Below are 17,208 nucleotides of genomic sequence, written 5' to 3' on the forward strand. Positions count from 1 at the left end.
GACCAAGAAATGATCATACTAAGTAAGTCAGACAGAGAAAGACAAATACCGCACGATATCACTCATATGTGGAATCCAAAATATTGGCACAAATGAACTTATCTATGAAATAGAAACAGACTCATAGCCATACACAACAGACTTGTGGTTGCCAAGGAGGATGGGGGAAGGGAGAGGGATGGACTGGGAGTTTGGGGTTGGTAGATGCAGACTACTACGTTTAGAAGGGATAAACAACAAGGTGTTACTGTATAGCACAGGGAGCTATACTCAATATCCTGTGATAAACCATAATGGAAAATAATATAAAAAACTATATATATAATGTATAACTGAGTCACTTTGCTGTACAGCAGAGATTGGCCCAACATTGTAAACTATATTTTAATTAAAAAGAAGAAAAGGACAGAGGAATCAGCCAAAATAGGCTCCCATTGACCAAACTGAGGAAAATGTGAGCATAAAAATGCATGATGATCATAGATTATAATCCATTAAATAGAAGAGGAAACCACAAGTCCATACACATCTAAACAAATGGAAATCTTAGTGAAGAACATGATATTTATGTGATTTTAAAATACTTCCCCACAAGGTAGTTAATGTAATAGGGAATAGAGTAAGCTCATTGGGAAGAAGCTTGGCAGATGTCACTTTTAACCAAGGTTAAGCTGCTTCTCATCTGGTAAGATGCAACGAGAAGGTAGCATCACCTACCTCAATGAGAAGGAAATCACCTGTGATTTTCCTGCCAATCACGAGAACACAGCAGATAAACTCCAAAGGAGGGGAATCCTATAAAATAAGTGTAGTGGGTTGAATAGTATATCCCTCCGACATTCATGTCCACCCAGCATCTCAGAATGTAACATTATTTGGAACTAGGTCTTTGCAGATATAATTCATTAAGAATATCAAGATGAGATCATCCTAAATTTAGGGAGAGTCCTAAGTCCAGTGACTGATGTCCTTATGGGAATATAAGAGGACAGAGACACACAGGGAAGAAGCTCCTGTGAAGACACAGGTAGATATTAAAGTGATACTGCCACAAGCCAAGAAATGCCCAGGATTGCCAGTAACGACAAGAAGTTAGGGGAGAGGCCCTGGAGCAGCTTTTTCCTCAAAGCCTCCAGAAGGAACCAACCTCGCCAACACCTTGATTTTTGGACTTCTGGTCTACTGAACTGTGAAAGAATAATTTTGTGCTGTTCTAAGCTACCCAGATTGTGGTACTTGTTACAGCAACCCTAGGAAACTAATATAATAACAGACTCATAATTTTCCAAACTCCCAGGTCCATGAAGTCAAAAAAACAAAAAAAAAAAAAGAAGACTATAACATGGTCTAGACTGAAGGAAACTGAAGAGATGTGAGGACTAAGTGGAACCTATGATTCTTAACTGAGTTCTTTTGTCATAAAAGACATTCTTGGGACAACTGGTGAAACATGAATCAACTCTGAGGACACACATCAATATTAATTCCCTGATTTTATTATATTGTGCATGTGTAGGAAAATGTCGTTGTTTATAGGAAGTATAAGGGAAAGTGCTTGGCAGTTGGTGGGATAGCAGGTGGGGGAACTGACTCACATGTGATTGGGGATAACTTGCTACTCAATAGCCAATATTTATGATTCTTTAAAGTTGCTATTGTTTAAAAATGTCCACCTGTCTAGTAACCGGGGAAATGTAAGTTGAAGCAAAAATAGGATTAGAAACAATTAGTAAGTCTGAGGAAACCGAGTATCGATAAAAATAAGGAGTGGTAGGACTTCTTGCTCAGTGCTGTGTGTGTGAAAGAGGTGCGTCTGCCTTAGAGAGGAGTTGGCAGTATCTACTCAAGTTCAAGCTATGTGTAACCTGTGACGACTCAGCAGCCCCACCTGTGCATAGGTACCCTTGAGTTTTACACACATTGTACAAGGAAACATGTCTGAGGAGGGTCGTACCAACGTTATTTGTGAGGCTTGGAAACTTGAAATGACTGAAATGTCCATCGACAGAAACATGGATAAAGAAATTGTGATATGTTGATACAATAGTTGAAAGGATTGAGCCTGACGTACAGTTATAGCAGGGATCCATCTTGACGATAAAAGGTCAAGTGAGAAAAATGAGTTAAAAAGGAAACAACCCAATCCAAAAAAGGGCAGAAGACCTAAATAGACATTTCTCCAAAGAAGATATACAGATTGCCAACAAACACATGAAAGAATGCACAACATCATTAATCATAAGAGAAATGCAAATCAAAACTACAATGAGATACCACCTCACACTGGTCAGAATGGCCATCATCAAAAAATCTACAAACAATAAATGCTGGAGAGGGTGTGGAGAAAAGGGAACCCTCTTGCACTGTTGGAGGGAACGTAAATTGATACAGTCACTATGGAGAACAGTATGGAGGTTCCTTAAAAAACTAAAACTAGAACTACCATATGACCCAGCAATCCCACTACTGGGCATATACCCTGAGAAAACCATAATTCAAAAAGAGTCATGTACCACAATGTTCATTGCAGCTCTATTTACAATAGCCAGGACATGGAAGCAACCTAAATGTCCATCGACAGATGAATGGATAAAGAAGATGTGGCACATATATACAATGGAATATTACTCAGGCATAAAAAGGAAAGAAATTGAGTTATTTGTAGTGAGGTGGATGGACCTAGAGTCTGTCATACCGAGTGAAGTAAGTCAGAAAGCAAAAAACAAATACCGTATGCTAACACATACATATGGAATCTAAGAAAAAAAAAAAAGGTCATGAAGAACTTAGGGGCAAGACGGGAATAAAGACACAGACCTACTAGAGAATGGACTTGAGGATATGGGGAGGGGGAAGGGTAAGCTGGGACAAAGTGAGAGAGTGGCATGGACATATATACACTACCAGACGTAAAATAGATAGCTAGTGGGAAGCAGCCGCATAGCACAGGGAGATCAGCTCAGTGCTTTGTGACCACCTAGAGGGGTGGGATAGGGACGGTGGGAGGGAGGGAGACGCAAGAGGGAAGAGATATGGGAACATATGTATATGTATAACTAATTCACTTTGTTATAAAGCAGCAACTAACACACCACTGTAAAGCAATTATACTCCAATAAAGATGTTAAAAAAAAAAGGATACGCACTGAATGATGAGATTATATAAATGTTAAAAGGCACACAGAAATACTTTATTTTCTTATATCTGTATGTGTGTTTGTGTATGCATATGGATACGTGTTTATTACAGGCCAATTTCAGTACAATTGTTACCTTTGGGAAACAGGAGAGAGGGGGAATAAAAGAAGAGGAGCTTTCGATCTAAAATGTAATATTTTTGTGTGTTTTTTAAATGTCGAAGCAAATGTGCTAACTGCCGACAGTTAAATTAAGGTATGAAATATGAGGTTGTCCCTTTTAAGGCTGTCTGAATTTTTCTTTTTCCAGTATGGAAAAATACTGTACAAGTAAATAGACTGTTTTCAGAAGGAAAGTTCATTCTGATAAAATAAAGCAAAAAAAAAAAAAAAAAAAAAAAAGGGTGGGGTCGTGCCGTAAAAGGAGAGATGTATGGACATGGATGCCTATCTCTCTGATACAGCATTCAGAACATTTCTGACCACCCACACACAACAACATGAAAAAGAAAATGCATTATTATTATTATTGATTTCGCATTATCTGTGCCCAAACCCTATCAAGCTAACCCAAGAGGAAAAGCATCCAAAGAAGATCCATCACCAACAGTACCACCCCACCCACAGACACAACCAAACTACTGCAAGGCGGCATCTCTAACAACGTCTACACAGTGGCACCTGCGTGTGGTTGGGCAGGTGTTATGTACAACAAAAACATGGAAGATCGGCAGTACGATGACAAAAATACAGTAGCTTCCCAGCAGATGGCAAGAAAACACCTTGAGGAAATGGAGCCATGTTTTGAACTCCTAGGAAGATGCCAGTGGAAGAACTGGTGACACTTTATCTGAGGCCACTCCTGTTATTCTATAGCACACTATTCTATTTGTTTTTGTGATTTAATACCATATGCCTTTCTTAAACCTTGTTTATTTGCACAGCTACTTGTTACTATCTTCTACTGTCTTACCCTTTAAACAGATATGCCATGAAGTCAGGGACCTATTCCGTTTGTTCACTTTCACATCTCAACCATCTAGCACAGATGCTGGCACCCACTAAATTCTCAATCAATACTGATGGCATAGACCCGAAAGCAACAGATGAAACATCTTCTATCCGGTCCTTCTAGTGCATGTAAACATCTTGCAGATCACTGGTATTTTGAAATGTACATTGAAACTACATTGGTGCCATACCAATACTTAAATAACACTGTAAAAATAATATAGATGTCAATGAATGAATTATTGCCTCTGAGCAAATGGGATAGATCAGTGTAAAACCTGAATTACAGAAAGATATTTAAGCAAAGTATTTTACCATATTGCATATGGAGTTGATTCTAACTCCATATGCATTCATTTTTAATAGCAAGTTGATTATATTTTACTGACAAGGAGAGTACAGGCATTGTAAAACATAACAAATTATATTGTTGGTGTATAAAATAACAAATGACAATGAAATCAACTGTACTCTTTCATACAAAAATTGTATGAGCTTGTAATACTAAATTGTTCAAGACAGAATCTAGCCAACTGATTATATAATCACTGTTCAAAGCTGACCATGACCTATATAAGATATCAACTATTTACATGTTTAAAGCTAAAGTCACTATTGGAAAACCCACAATGTGGCTGAAAAAATTACTTTTTGAGTTATATTATTAATTGAGTAAAGACTTCCATTATGGGATTACTGTCACCATTTCAGTCGATATTTATAGATGAAATAAACTAAGGAATTTTTATTTATAGCCCTCTTACAGCAGGTAGTAAATTAATATATTAATAGAAAACTGCTGTGGTTTTGGAGTAGAAATTATTTCCGTACAATGTTCTACAGCCATAAAGTTAGATAAAATATATTTAAGAACTTAGGCTGAGAGGAGAAATGAATATTTCAAACATAGCACTGATTATTTATTCTACCATGCCATATTTGAAAGGTGATTTTTTTTTTTTTAATAAAGGCATTTTAAACACAAATTGAGAACTTCAGTGACTCTGATATTCTAAAATTTGGTTAGAACAGAGTTTTCAGACTCTAGCTCCTGACTCGTTAGCAGCTGTGAAATCATTTAAATGTCATGACAATATTTTTTAAGAAAATGTGATAAAAATATCAAAAAGAATTACATATAATGAGAGTATTGTCTTATGAAATTATTTTTAATTTTTTAATTTATGTATACATGTGTATATAAAATATATGCATATAGGTATTGGATCACCATATAAAGTAGGTCACATTCAAGAAAGGTAGGAAATTTACAGACTTCCCTGGTGGTGCAGTGGTTAAGAATCCGCCTGCCAATGAAGGGGACATGGGTTCGAGCCCTGGTCCGGAAAGATCCCACATACTGCAGAGCAACTAAGTCTGTGCACCACAACTACTGAGCCTGTGCTCTAGAGCCCACGAGCCACAACTACGGAGCCCACGTGCCACAACTACTGAAGCCCGTGCGCCTAGAGCCCGTGCTCCACAACAAGAGAAGCCACCGCAATGAGAAGCCCGCACACCACAACGAAGACTAGCCCCCGCTCGCTGCAACTAGAGAAAGCCCCATGCAGTGACAAAGACCCAACGCAGCCTAAATTACTTAATTAATTTTTAAAAAACTCATTTAAAACTCATTAAAAAAAAAGAGAGAGAGGTTGGAAATCTCTGAAGAGAATGGTGTACCAAGCATCACAATATATAGGTGGTTATAACGGGCAATCAAACAACCTTACTGTGTTTGGAAACACGTTTTCAGATTGTAAAACCAGAAAACCTGTTCAAATTCAATCATGTATTCAGTTCTCAGCGTGCTAGGCCGGGATTTGCAAAGCTGCTAATCTAACAACACACTTGATAGTGAAACATGAGGAATGACAGTAGAGCAGCCCATACAATCTCCTTCAGCTTTAGTGTGTTAAAACTATCATATTCAAATGATGGTTCTCCTCATACTTGCATGTAAATTCCAATGAGGCACCAAACCCCTCATTCGGAGACAAATGGTGAGTCTCTGTCTCTGTAACTGACAACCTAATTGAAATCCTTTTGTGTTTACCAACCTTTTAATGCTTTAGGAAGACAGATATCCTACCGTAAAACAGTGCTTCCCTTCACAGGGAGTTTTAAACACAAGACATTAAGAGAAAGATAATTTGCAAGGCTTCATCTACTTTTTCCCTAGCTGTTGAGGAGGAATTGATGCATTTTAACTGTATCAACTATACTTGGGTAAGCAAGTAGCAGACAGTGGCTCTGGCTATCTTGAAGTCAGAGAGAGGGAATTCCCTGGCAGTCCAGTGATGAGGATTCCGCCCTTTCACTTTCACTGGATCGGATCCCCGGTCAGGGAACCGAGTTCCCACAAGCCAGGTGGTTGCAGCCAAATAAGTACAGTCACAGACAGAGAGCACTCAAAGGACATGACCAGGCGGCTCCCAGAGCCAGCAGTGATGGAGGCCCGGTGTTCTCAACAGTGCCAAGGCTTGACTGTCTTGCATCAGGTTGGCTGTCCCAGAGCACTGCTCCTGCCCTGTGCTGCAGGATACCCGCCTGTGGCTGTGTCACTGTTCCTCAGCTAAGTCTCACTCCGCTCACTCATTCTCCATCATGCACTCTCTCTGCTTCCACCCACACCTCTGGTGATCAGAGCCCGTCCTCCAGCGCAGTGACCCAAATGTTCAGTCCTGACTGATCTGTACTCTTGCTTCTGCCATAGACACTCGCAGTAGTTTTCCACTAACTAGTCCACTAGTGATGGTAGTAGAGGGGATACCCAAGGGAATTACCTGGGTTTCATGGACATTCCTCCCTCCCCTCGTGGTACAGCAGCAAATCTATCTCCCTTTGAGCTACAGATGGCATGTCTGTGTCCCCCCCGACAAAAAAACCATAGGTTGAAATCCTAACCCCTAAGGTGATGGTAACAGCAAGTGGGGCCTTTGGGAGATGGTTAGATCATAAGGGTGGAGCCCTTATGAATGGGATTAGTGTCCTTAAGAGAGGACCCGGAAAGCTTACTCACCCCTTCCACCATGTGAAGACACTGAATCGGCCAGTGCCTTGATCCTGGACTTCCTAGTCTTTAGGACAGGGAGCAATGTCTGTGGTTTTCTGTTACAGCAGCCTGAATGGACGAAGATGCCTTGCTAGGGATGACGACATCCTCCGTCTACTACCATTGCTGCTGTGCATCCCGTGCAAGGAGCCATCGGAAGTGGCAGCGAAATGCATCCCCCTTCCCTCGTCTGTGCCTCCAACAAACTACCTTTACCTTACTTCAAGATCAAGTTGGATGTGCTATTATGAGTTGTGCAAGACTGCATATGCAGAGATGCTTTCTATATATAAAAAGGAAAAGGTTGAATCCTATTCTTGCCCCTCTTGAAGTCCGTCAAGAGAAAGGGATATTAAAAAAAAAAAAAGAGCAGGAGAATTATCCCGAGGGGACACATGTGAGGATACATAACTATACGTATTAGCATTTACTCAGCAAAGCTTTGAGTTGTGTCAACAGGGGCAAAATTAAGTGCAGAGCTGAGCAATTACGTGAAGTCAGCCCACCTAAACTGTCAATCTGCGAACAATGATAATAACTACTTTTAACAGTACTATAATATAAAGTTATAATGAAATAATAATACTCTTATATAATAGCAATTATTATTATTACTGAAGTTTATCCACTTTTCCTCATCTGCAGTAATTGCTTTTCCTCCTGCTTCAAGTTATGTGGATAATTACTTCAAATTTCAGTTTTATTTTGCTATAGGGTAGACATAACTCAGGCCAGAAAAACCTCAAAACCCTGAATTTCCCTAATGATTGGTTCCTCAACTGTAAAAGTAATGCCCTAGATCCAGAAACATTTCTATGATATATATATATATATATATATATATATATATATATATATATATATATATATATATATATATAATTATACGTATGTGTTTTAGTCATCAGGAAAAAAAGCAGCATAAATGAAATGTGTCCATGTTAACTGCCTATGTCTGCTTAGAATCATAATTCAATGCTCAGAGCCTCACGGCTCTTTCTTTGCAAGCTTCTCGTAGGCACACACAATGCCCCATGTTGGGAAACCAGAATGTAAGAGAGTTTTGTGGGGTTTTTTTGTTTTTGTTTTTTTTAAATATACTGCTTGGTCCTTTCGCACATTATTTAACTTCAAATCTATTTTCTCTAATTGTCAGTGGAAGCAGTGGGTTACCATAGTTACAAAGTAAAGAGTGTTACTGAAAAGAAGAAAAGACAAGTGGAATTTTAAATGACAGATTCAAAGATATTAGGAAATTACCCCAACAGGGAAATGGGCACTTATTCAAGCTGCCAGTCACAGTAATTACCGAGCAAACCTATCCGGATCTGGGTCAGTCAGAAAGTCTCTTCCGACGTTGCATACACCAGTGCTGCAGCGCTTTGAAGGGCTGGTCCCAATGACATGGGCACCCTGTCGTTAGTGCCCGTTTCTGTTGCTATAGCTGCAGGAGGACGCACTGTAACCTCGACACAGCGTGGGCTGTGACGGGCCTCAGGTGAGGAGCTGGCAGAGCACACCTGGACGACACTGATGCTACAGGTGAGGTGCTGTATTACGGTGCCACGTCGCCCAGGTGTGAGAAAGTTGCTTCCCTGCACACCCATCTTTCGACCATCTTACAGGGTTTTTCAAGGCAAGTACCATCCACTCACATGATCAAAGATATATGTCGAAGGTATGATATAGTTTTTAAAAGTCTAACATATGAAGGTTTGTTTTTGCTCAGGGGGAGGAATCGATAAGTAATTTATTGAAATAGCATACAAATAGATTATTCACATAAAATAACAGGTAAGGGGAAAATCTAGTGAATAAACAGATGGAAGAATGGAGAATCCATCCACTTCAAGTCACTTATGAGAACAACATATTAAGATTTAACTACACGTTTGCTAGAGTAGGAAAAACACAGACCCCCCCCCCCCCAAGAAACATCACTACTCTCCGAGTCCTGGCATGACTCGTAAGAAAACAAGCAGTAGTTGGTGTTTTTGTGCTAAAAGTTGTGTATTTTGGGCTTCTAAGAACCATAAAATTGACTTAAAGAATGGTTTCAAACGGTAAAAAGAGAAATGCAAAACAATTAAAGACACGCAATTAAACTGGTTAGTGTCTCACTGCTTCATAGTAATTAAGAGTTCATGCTTGGGAAAGCGCCATAAAAACGATTTAAGATTTAAGACGGGTGTACATGAGTCAGTGTAAACCTACACACGAGTCCTCAAGTGACGGGACAACTACTCAAAAAATGGAAGACCTGGGGTCAGTATAGCATGATTTAAAAATAATGAAGGAATGATGATTCTGGATTAAATTGTTATTTGCTAGGCTACTTGGTTGACTTGGTTCTTCGTGTCTAGTAGTATTTTATCCATTTAAGTTCTTAAGAGTACCTATGTCCGGTACACAGAGTAATGGCTGAACACTTGGTGAAGTATGGCCTTGAAGGAATCGGGAGAGAAAGACAGAGAAACCAGGACAGAGAAAGAGCTGGGGAGATAAGGACAGAGAATATTAACAACAGGGAGGCGTCAGAAGAGCCTGACAGTCACATTAGCTGGCGAGCAGGTTTACGGAGGACAAGGACTAAGGAAGACGTACCTAATTGCAAACTCTGGGCTTCTGGTTACTCTCTGCTATTCACCTTTCTACCTCCACACCAGGAACAACTGTACACACCTAGGGAAAGCAAGCCTTCGTTGCTCCACCCCTTGTTAAAGGCCTTTCATGATGCTGACTATTTCTCACATCCTTCCTGGCCCACCTGAGAGGGAGTGGGGTGCAGCCTGAGAACATGCTTCCTTCCGTTCTGGAACTACAGGACACTAATATCTCCTGGAAACACCCATGCTTCACGTCTAAAGGGTGCCGCCACATTATCTGTGCAGAGGATGTGTACACCACGACCCTCATTTTCAACATTCCACGGTTTCCCCCAGAGAACCCCTTACATTTCCAACGGGCTTTCAAAGGATGTGACGGTTCTCTTAAAACGATTCCTTATCACCTGAGTGTAACCACCTTAATGACGTTGCCAAATTCAACCAAAATGCCTCATTTCCTTGCGCCAAGTAATGATTTAAATATTAAAAATTACAAATATTACAAAAACTCATAACAAAACAGATAGAGAGTTATGATAGGCTTTTAAAAAAGGATTTAATTAGAAACCTCCATCAAGAACGGTCTGAAATGTGTTTTGCATTGTAAAGTTTTAAGCGTTGTATTCAAACCAACTTTCTTTAAGTAAAAACTTGATGGTGTCATCAAAGCCACGATGATATAGTGATTCCATTATCGTCTTGCTTGGTGGGAAAAGGGCTTGGTGAAGCCTCACCAAGTTTGCCATGGACAGCTAGGACAGAAAGACAAATGGGGGCTGGAGGATATTACAGTACAGGTAAAGGGACATCATCTCTGTAACCTGAGCTTTCTTATCATAGATACTATTAGCAATTAAAAAAAAAAATCAGGAGGAAGAAAATTAAATTTAAAAAATTCAGCCCCACCCATACACCGCATGAGGGTTTTTCAGCCTGGGCACCACTGACGTTTTGGGCCAGATGCTTCTCTGTGGTGGGCTCTGTCCTGGGCACTGTAGGGTGCTGAGCGGCACCCCTGGGCCCCACCCACTAGATTCTAGCACACATCCCAGACGTGATGGCCAAAACTGGCTCCAGACGCTGCCCGTGTCTCCTGCGTATAATACCACCTCCTGTTGAGAGCTATTCGACTAGATTAAGGGAATCCACATTTTTATCTAAATTATTCTGTTAGGTCCTAAGTTTTTCTCGATGTTTTCACCTACTTAAGTCCTGCCATCTTTTAAAGCAACTCAATGATCTAATTTAAAAGTGCACTGAAATCCTGCCCAGTATACTGACCTGAAAAATAAGTGAAGAAACGGAAAATGTTTCACAAATAGACTGTTGATAGTAACAGTCATGTCCATATGCATAACACATGTAGATTATTTAAAATATTGATGCAATTTGTACATAAAACTGAGTCGCCAAAGTTTTGGAAGCATGTGGAAAGTTTTCGGAGATGAGGAGTCTTCACTTATCAGTGAACATCATTACTCACCAGTATGTCCTGCTTGGTGATGGTCACATAGAAATCCAGCTGCCCTTTGCCCTGCGGGGAGATGTCCATTCGCCCGCTAAACGGTGAGATGGTCACTGTCCGGCCTACGGGCAGGAGGGGCAGGCTGTTGGTAAAGCCTCCGTCTACCCACTTCTGTGGAAAGCACACCCCTCATCAGCACCTGTCGACAACATCCCTCCCATGTGAAGAAAATGAGCGTGCATTTCCCCAACAGGACTCTTTCCCTCTAACAATGCATGCCTTGGGAACGCCCTTAACTTACGATTTATGAGGACCCGTCAGATTAGATTTGTTTTGGAAGCAAAGCAAATCTTTGTACGCATATCATTAACCCATATAATAAGAACCCTGAACGGAATCAGCAAGTCTCTCCAATTGTTTAAAAGCTTTAAGTAGATCATTTCACATAAGAAGTACCTAGGGCTTCCCTTGCGGTGCAGTAGTTAAGAATCCGCCTGCCAATACAGGGGACATGGGTTCGAGCCCTGGTCCAGGTAGATCCCACATGCCGTGGAGCAACTAAGGCCATGAGCCACAGCAGCTGAGCCCGCGTGCCGCAACAAGAGAAGCCACCACAATGAGCCTGGGCACCGCAACAAAGAGTAGCCCCCGCTGGCCGCAACTAGAGAAAGCCCTCGTGCAACGATGAAAGCCCGACACAGCCAAAAATAAAAATAAATAAATTTATTAAAAAAAAAAAAAAGTACCTAAATTTTTACTGATGACGGTGCTTGCATAAGAAGCCATGTGTAATTAGGCTGGGATTCATTATCTAATCAGAATGCAAAGCCAAGTTTACTCTGACACTGAGCAAACCGTCCCCAAAACAGGAGGTTGTGCTGCGTGGCTTGTGGGATCTTAGTTCCCCGACTAGGGATGGAACCTGTGCCCCCCTGCAGTGGAAGCGCGGAGTCTTAACCACTGGACCGCCAGGGAAGTCCCAGGAGGTTCTACTTTTATCCTAAGAACTGGAAATCGGCATTTTCTGTAGCAAACTTAAAAATAAATAGAACCGCCAGAAACCCTTCCATTTCCAAAGCGGTTCCTGAGTATGTAAGGTCTTCAAGCCTTGAAGAATTCGGGAGGAGGGGTGCTGTGTTAAACAGGAACATTACTCAGAAGAGATTCCGTGCTTTCAGACCCAAGCCCGAAGGAAAGGCACGGACAGAGCAGGTCAGAGAAGCTTCTAGAGGCTTGTGCAGAATTGTACACTGGGAAAGGACTGAAGAAACACAAAGATAATACTCCTTACGCTGTTTCAAGGCAAGAGAGTCTCCATCTGTCCTTGAGCCCACATGTTAACAGAATCAGCTCTAACAATAAATAAATAAGCAAACATGCAACACTGAAGTTCAAATGCTCCCAGCTGTATCTGAATTGGAAATACCCTGCAGGTGATGTGAAAAAAAAAGGGGTGGGCTGGAAATTGTGGAGAATGCCGCACAGAAGAATCTTCCGTGCAGAAAGCAAGAAGGTGGGGCGAGGAGCAAGAAACCAGTTAGAATAAAGCATCCTGGGACTTCCCTGGTGGCACAGTGGTTAAGAATCCACTTGCCAATGCAGGGGACATGGGTTTGATCCCTAGTCCAGGAAGATCCCGCATGCCGCAGAGCAACTAAGCCCATGAGCCACAACTACTGAGCCCATGTGCCACAACTACTGAAGCCCACGTGCTGCAACTACTGAAGCCGGCGAGCCACAACTACTGAGCCCGCCCACCACAACGAAGAGTAGCCACCACAATGAGAAGCCCGCGCACCACAACGAAGAGTAGCCCCTGCTCCCCGGAACTAGAGAAAGCCCATGCCCAGCAACGAAGATCCAACACAACCAAAAATTTAAAAAATAAAAAAATTAAAAAATAAAATAAAGCATCGTCAACTCAGTTAAAACTGTTCATTCCTCTTTTCTAACATGTCTTTTTTTAAATGTCTTTCTTGTTTTGATTTCTAGAGCTGGTTACTAAATGATCAGTACCACATTGTTTACAAAGGCCTCAGCCAGCCACCAACTCCCCCCAGAGGGAATAAAAGTAAGTAAATAAAAGGTGAAAGTGTGTTGAAAATTTCTGTGGAGGGAACTGCATTTTGGTGGAGGAGAAAACATAAATAGATTAGATTAAAATGAACCTGACCTAGATAATTCGCTTATTGTCATTATTTTTAAAAGAAAAAAAACACATAATTATGTTTATTATAGAGCACACATATATGTTTGTGTATATTATGTATATGTGGAAATATGCATACATATATACACATGCACACGACTATACAAACACAGTCTAAAAAAGGGAGGTTTGTAGTGAGAAGGCCTCCACATATCTGGTTCTGTGCCTTACTGTCCTGGAGCTTTTTTTTTCTTCCCTGATTGCTCTGGGTGTAGATACCAATTTCTGGAATAGGATAATACCCAGAGAGAGAACAAAAAGACACCTTCCAAAATTACCTTTCTTATCCTCAGTAGGATATCTCACCAATGATGTAAAAATTCATATAGGTTTCATCAAGAGAAATTAAAAATATGTACCAAGGGTCACATAACTTAACTGAGAGCTCACCTGATTTATTCAACTTAAGGAAAATAAGGGCAATCTGGCTCATTAAATTGCAGTGTGTTCTAATCTACCATAGGGCTAATGACTGAGGTTTCAGGGAACTGAAAATCTTTTTTTCCAAGTTTCGTTCGCTCTTGTTAGCTTATTCTGATTGGATAAATGACTAGGGAAAACATATAGCTTGTCAAATGACTTGATTCAATTTTCAGCGTTACTGACTCTTCTGTCACCATAACCCCACCAGCTCAGATGTTCTAAATGCAGTGCATCTTACTCCTGGTTCATGCTCTCCTGAGCTGTATCACTCCCAACAACCACACACACACACTTGGGCATTCAGATTCTAGCAAAACTTCTGGAAACGACGCCAACAGCAGCCAACATTCCTCCGTGCAAATATACTGCGTGTGCTACAGACGGTTTAAAATTCTGCACTTTATATACTCCTGGCCATGATTCTCTGACTGTTTGCAACATATTCCTCCAGATCAGTCCCCAACTCCCACCTCGTGGACAGCACTCCATAAGCTGGGAACTACTGCCATGAGTCCTAGGATTCCAAACGTTTCCTCATGGGTCTTCCCAGGGTGGTTTTGCCCTGTGTTGGTTAGTTTCAGTACCTAGCACCATCATCCTCAAAGGAAGGGAAGGCCCAATATGTTAAAAAAAAAAAATTCCCAGGCAAAATGTGTTTCAAAACTCAAACTTGCTTCTGTCCCCACGGTTGCTGTCACTTGTCCTAATACCCTTTATTCCCATCTCTGACCATATTCTAAACGTGCTCCATGGTAAGGTCCACTGCCTAAGCCCAGAGAGTTGTGAAGACACAACTTCTCAGTAGAGAAGAAAATGTCGTGCCCCGTGGTGGGGTGGGGGGTCTAGTGTGACTGTCCTCTGAGGGTGACAGCACTGGAAACCGCAGCTAATGCACTTATTCTAAAGGGTAACGGCACCTGTCACACCCAAGCCTGGCAGGGTATTCATCTGTCAGTACATGTCAACCTCTGCCTTACACATGACATGTTACGGGTACATGCGAGGCTCAGGAATTCCAGCAACTCTTGTTATATAATTAAAGAGGAAACTTTAAAACCCGAGGTGGTCACTTCAGCTGAAAGGGCTTATTTGTTCGTCTAGCAAGTCCTTCCACAACACCCAGTGTGTGCCTGGATGTGCATTCCACACTGCGATATGCTCACGATAGAACCGCGATGCAGGGCTGAATTTGCTTTAAGTGCATTTTGCTCAAAAACCAAGTCAACAAAAAATACTTTTGTCAGAAAGACAAATACCATATGCTATCACTTACACGTGGAACCTAAAATGTGACACAAATGAACTTATCTACAAAACAGAAACAGACTCACAGACGTAGAGAACAAACTTGTGGTTGCCAGGGGGAAGGGGGGTGGGGGAGGAGGAATTGGGAGTTTGGGGATTAGCAGATGCAAACTAGTATATATAGAATGGATAAACAACAAAGCCCTACTGCAAAGCACAGGGAACTCTATTCAGTATCCTGTGATAAAGAGTAATGGAAAACAATATGAAAAAGAATGTATATATGTGTATAACTGAGTCACTTTGCTGTGTAGCAGAAATTAAACACAACATTGTAAATCAACTATACTTCAATAAAATAAATTTTTAAAGTACTTTTTTTGGAAGACTGAATGAGACATTTATATCTATAATTATTATAAATACCATGGCACAGGGCCTAATGGTTTATTAAACAACCTCTCATGTATCATTTAATTTGATCTTTCCTATGACCCTATTGGGTAGGAGGGTCATGCTAGTAGTATGTTCAGTTTCCTCATTTTACAGGAAAGAAAATTGATGCTGGCAGGGTTACTTGTTCTAGGTCAGGGGTTGGGCAACCACCTGCACCGGGAAATGAAGTTTTATTGGCACCCAGCCATGACATTTCCCACTTCACAGAGCTTTCCCACAAAACAGCAACGTTGAGGAGTTGTGCTGATACAGATAGTATGTCCCACAATGCAGAGAGTGGTTAGTATCTGATACTTCTGGAAAATATTTGCGTGAAGTAAGTCAGAAAAAGAAAGATAAGTACCATATGATACCGTTTATATGTGGAATCTAAAATCTGACACAAATGAACTTATCTACGAAACAGAAACAGACCCCCAGACACAGAGAACAGACTTGTGGTTGCCAAGGGGGAGCGGGGGAGGGAGAGGGATGGGCTGGGAGTTCGGGGTTAGCAGATGCAAACTATTATGTATAGGATGGATGAACAACAAGGTCCTACTGTACAGCACAGGGAACTATATCCACCCTCCTGGGATAAAACAGAATGGAAAAGAATATGAAAAAAGAATGTCTCTGTGTATAACTGAGTCACTTTGCTGTACAGAAAAGATTGGCACAAGACTGTAAATCAACTTTACTTCAATCAAAAAAAAAAAAAACGAAAAGAAAATATTTGCCAGCCCTGCTGGAAAGCACGCTGGCAAAAGGGGTGGAGCTGGTCCATTCACTCCACATTCACTGTTCTTCCTCACACACTGTAAGATACAGTGGAGGCGGGGAAGACCAGAACTGTTTCTGCAGGGCTGGGGGGAGGCGGACCAGGGGAAGTGAAGGAGGTTTGAAAAAAAAAATTTTAGTTACAAACATATATTGTTTGCTGTCATGATATAGAGAACAAACAGTCACGCCTACAGAAGGTTCTTGGGCATGACTCAAAACAGAGTGGGGAGAGGAGGGAAAGGGAGGAGGGGGGGGAGAGGGGAGAGGGAGGAAGGGGGGGAGAGGGAGAGAGGAAGGGGAGGGGGAAGAGGGAGGAAGGGGGAGGGGAGAAGGGGGAAGGGGGAGGGGTGAGAGGGTGGAAGCATGGAGGGGTGAGAGAGAGGAAGGGGGAGAAGGGAGAGGGAGGGGGGAGAGGGAGGAAGGAGGAGGGGGAGAGGAAGAGAGGAAGGGGAGGGGGAAGAGGGAGAACGGAGGGAGGGGTGAGGGAGGAAGTGGGGGAGAGAGGAAAGGGGAGGAGTGAAGTGGGAGAGGGAGGGGAGAGGGAGGGGTAAGAGGGTGGAAAAGGGGTAATGGAGGAGGGGGGAGAGGGAGGGAGGGGGAAGAGGGAGGAAGGGGGAGAAGGGGGAGAGGGAGGAAGGGGGAGTAGGGAGAGGGGAGAGGGAGGAAGGGGGAGGGGTGAGAGGGTGGAAGGGGGAGAAGGGAGAGGGAGGGAGGAAGGGGAGGGGGGAGAGGGAGGGAGGAAGGGGAGGGGGGAGAGGGAGGAAGGAGTAGGGGGAGAGGAAGAGAGGAAGGGGAGGGGTGAGGGAGGAAGTGGGGGAGAGAGGAAGGGGGAGGAGTGA

General features: G+C 42.0%; 1 protein-coding gene across 13 annotated transcripts in view; it reads right to left on the minus strand.

Moving 5' to 3' along the window:
• The window catches only part of PNPLA4 (patatin like phospholipase domain containing 4), a 128,666-nt gene that overhangs the window by 80,881 nt on the left and 30,577 nt on the right, over positions 1-17,208 (minus strand). For 8 of the 13 annotated variants that reach the window (XR_011072197.1, XR_011072198.1, XM_068532449.1 and 5 more), the window contains exon 6: positions 11,293-11,445. Coding sequence is in view for 11 of the 13 variants with exons in the window: in XM_068532449.1 (XP_068388550.1) it covers positions 11,293-11,445 (153 nt within the window). In the remaining 2 variants the exon portion in view is untranslated. Of the gene's footprint in view, positions 1-717; positions 796-10,382; positions 10,562-11,292; positions 11,446-17,208 lie in introns of those variants that run through there. The other 5 variants (XM_068532439.1, XM_068532441.1, XM_068532438.1 and 2 more) reach the window with 3 other exon arrangements.

The sequence above is a fragment of the Eschrichtius robustus genome, chromosome X (genome assembly GCF_028021215.1).
Source record: "Eschrichtius robustus isolate mEscRob2 chromosome X, mEscRob2.pri, whole genome shotgun sequence".
NCBI lineage: Eukaryota > Metazoa > Chordata > Mammalia > Artiodactyla > Eschrichtiidae > Eschrichtius > Eschrichtius robustus.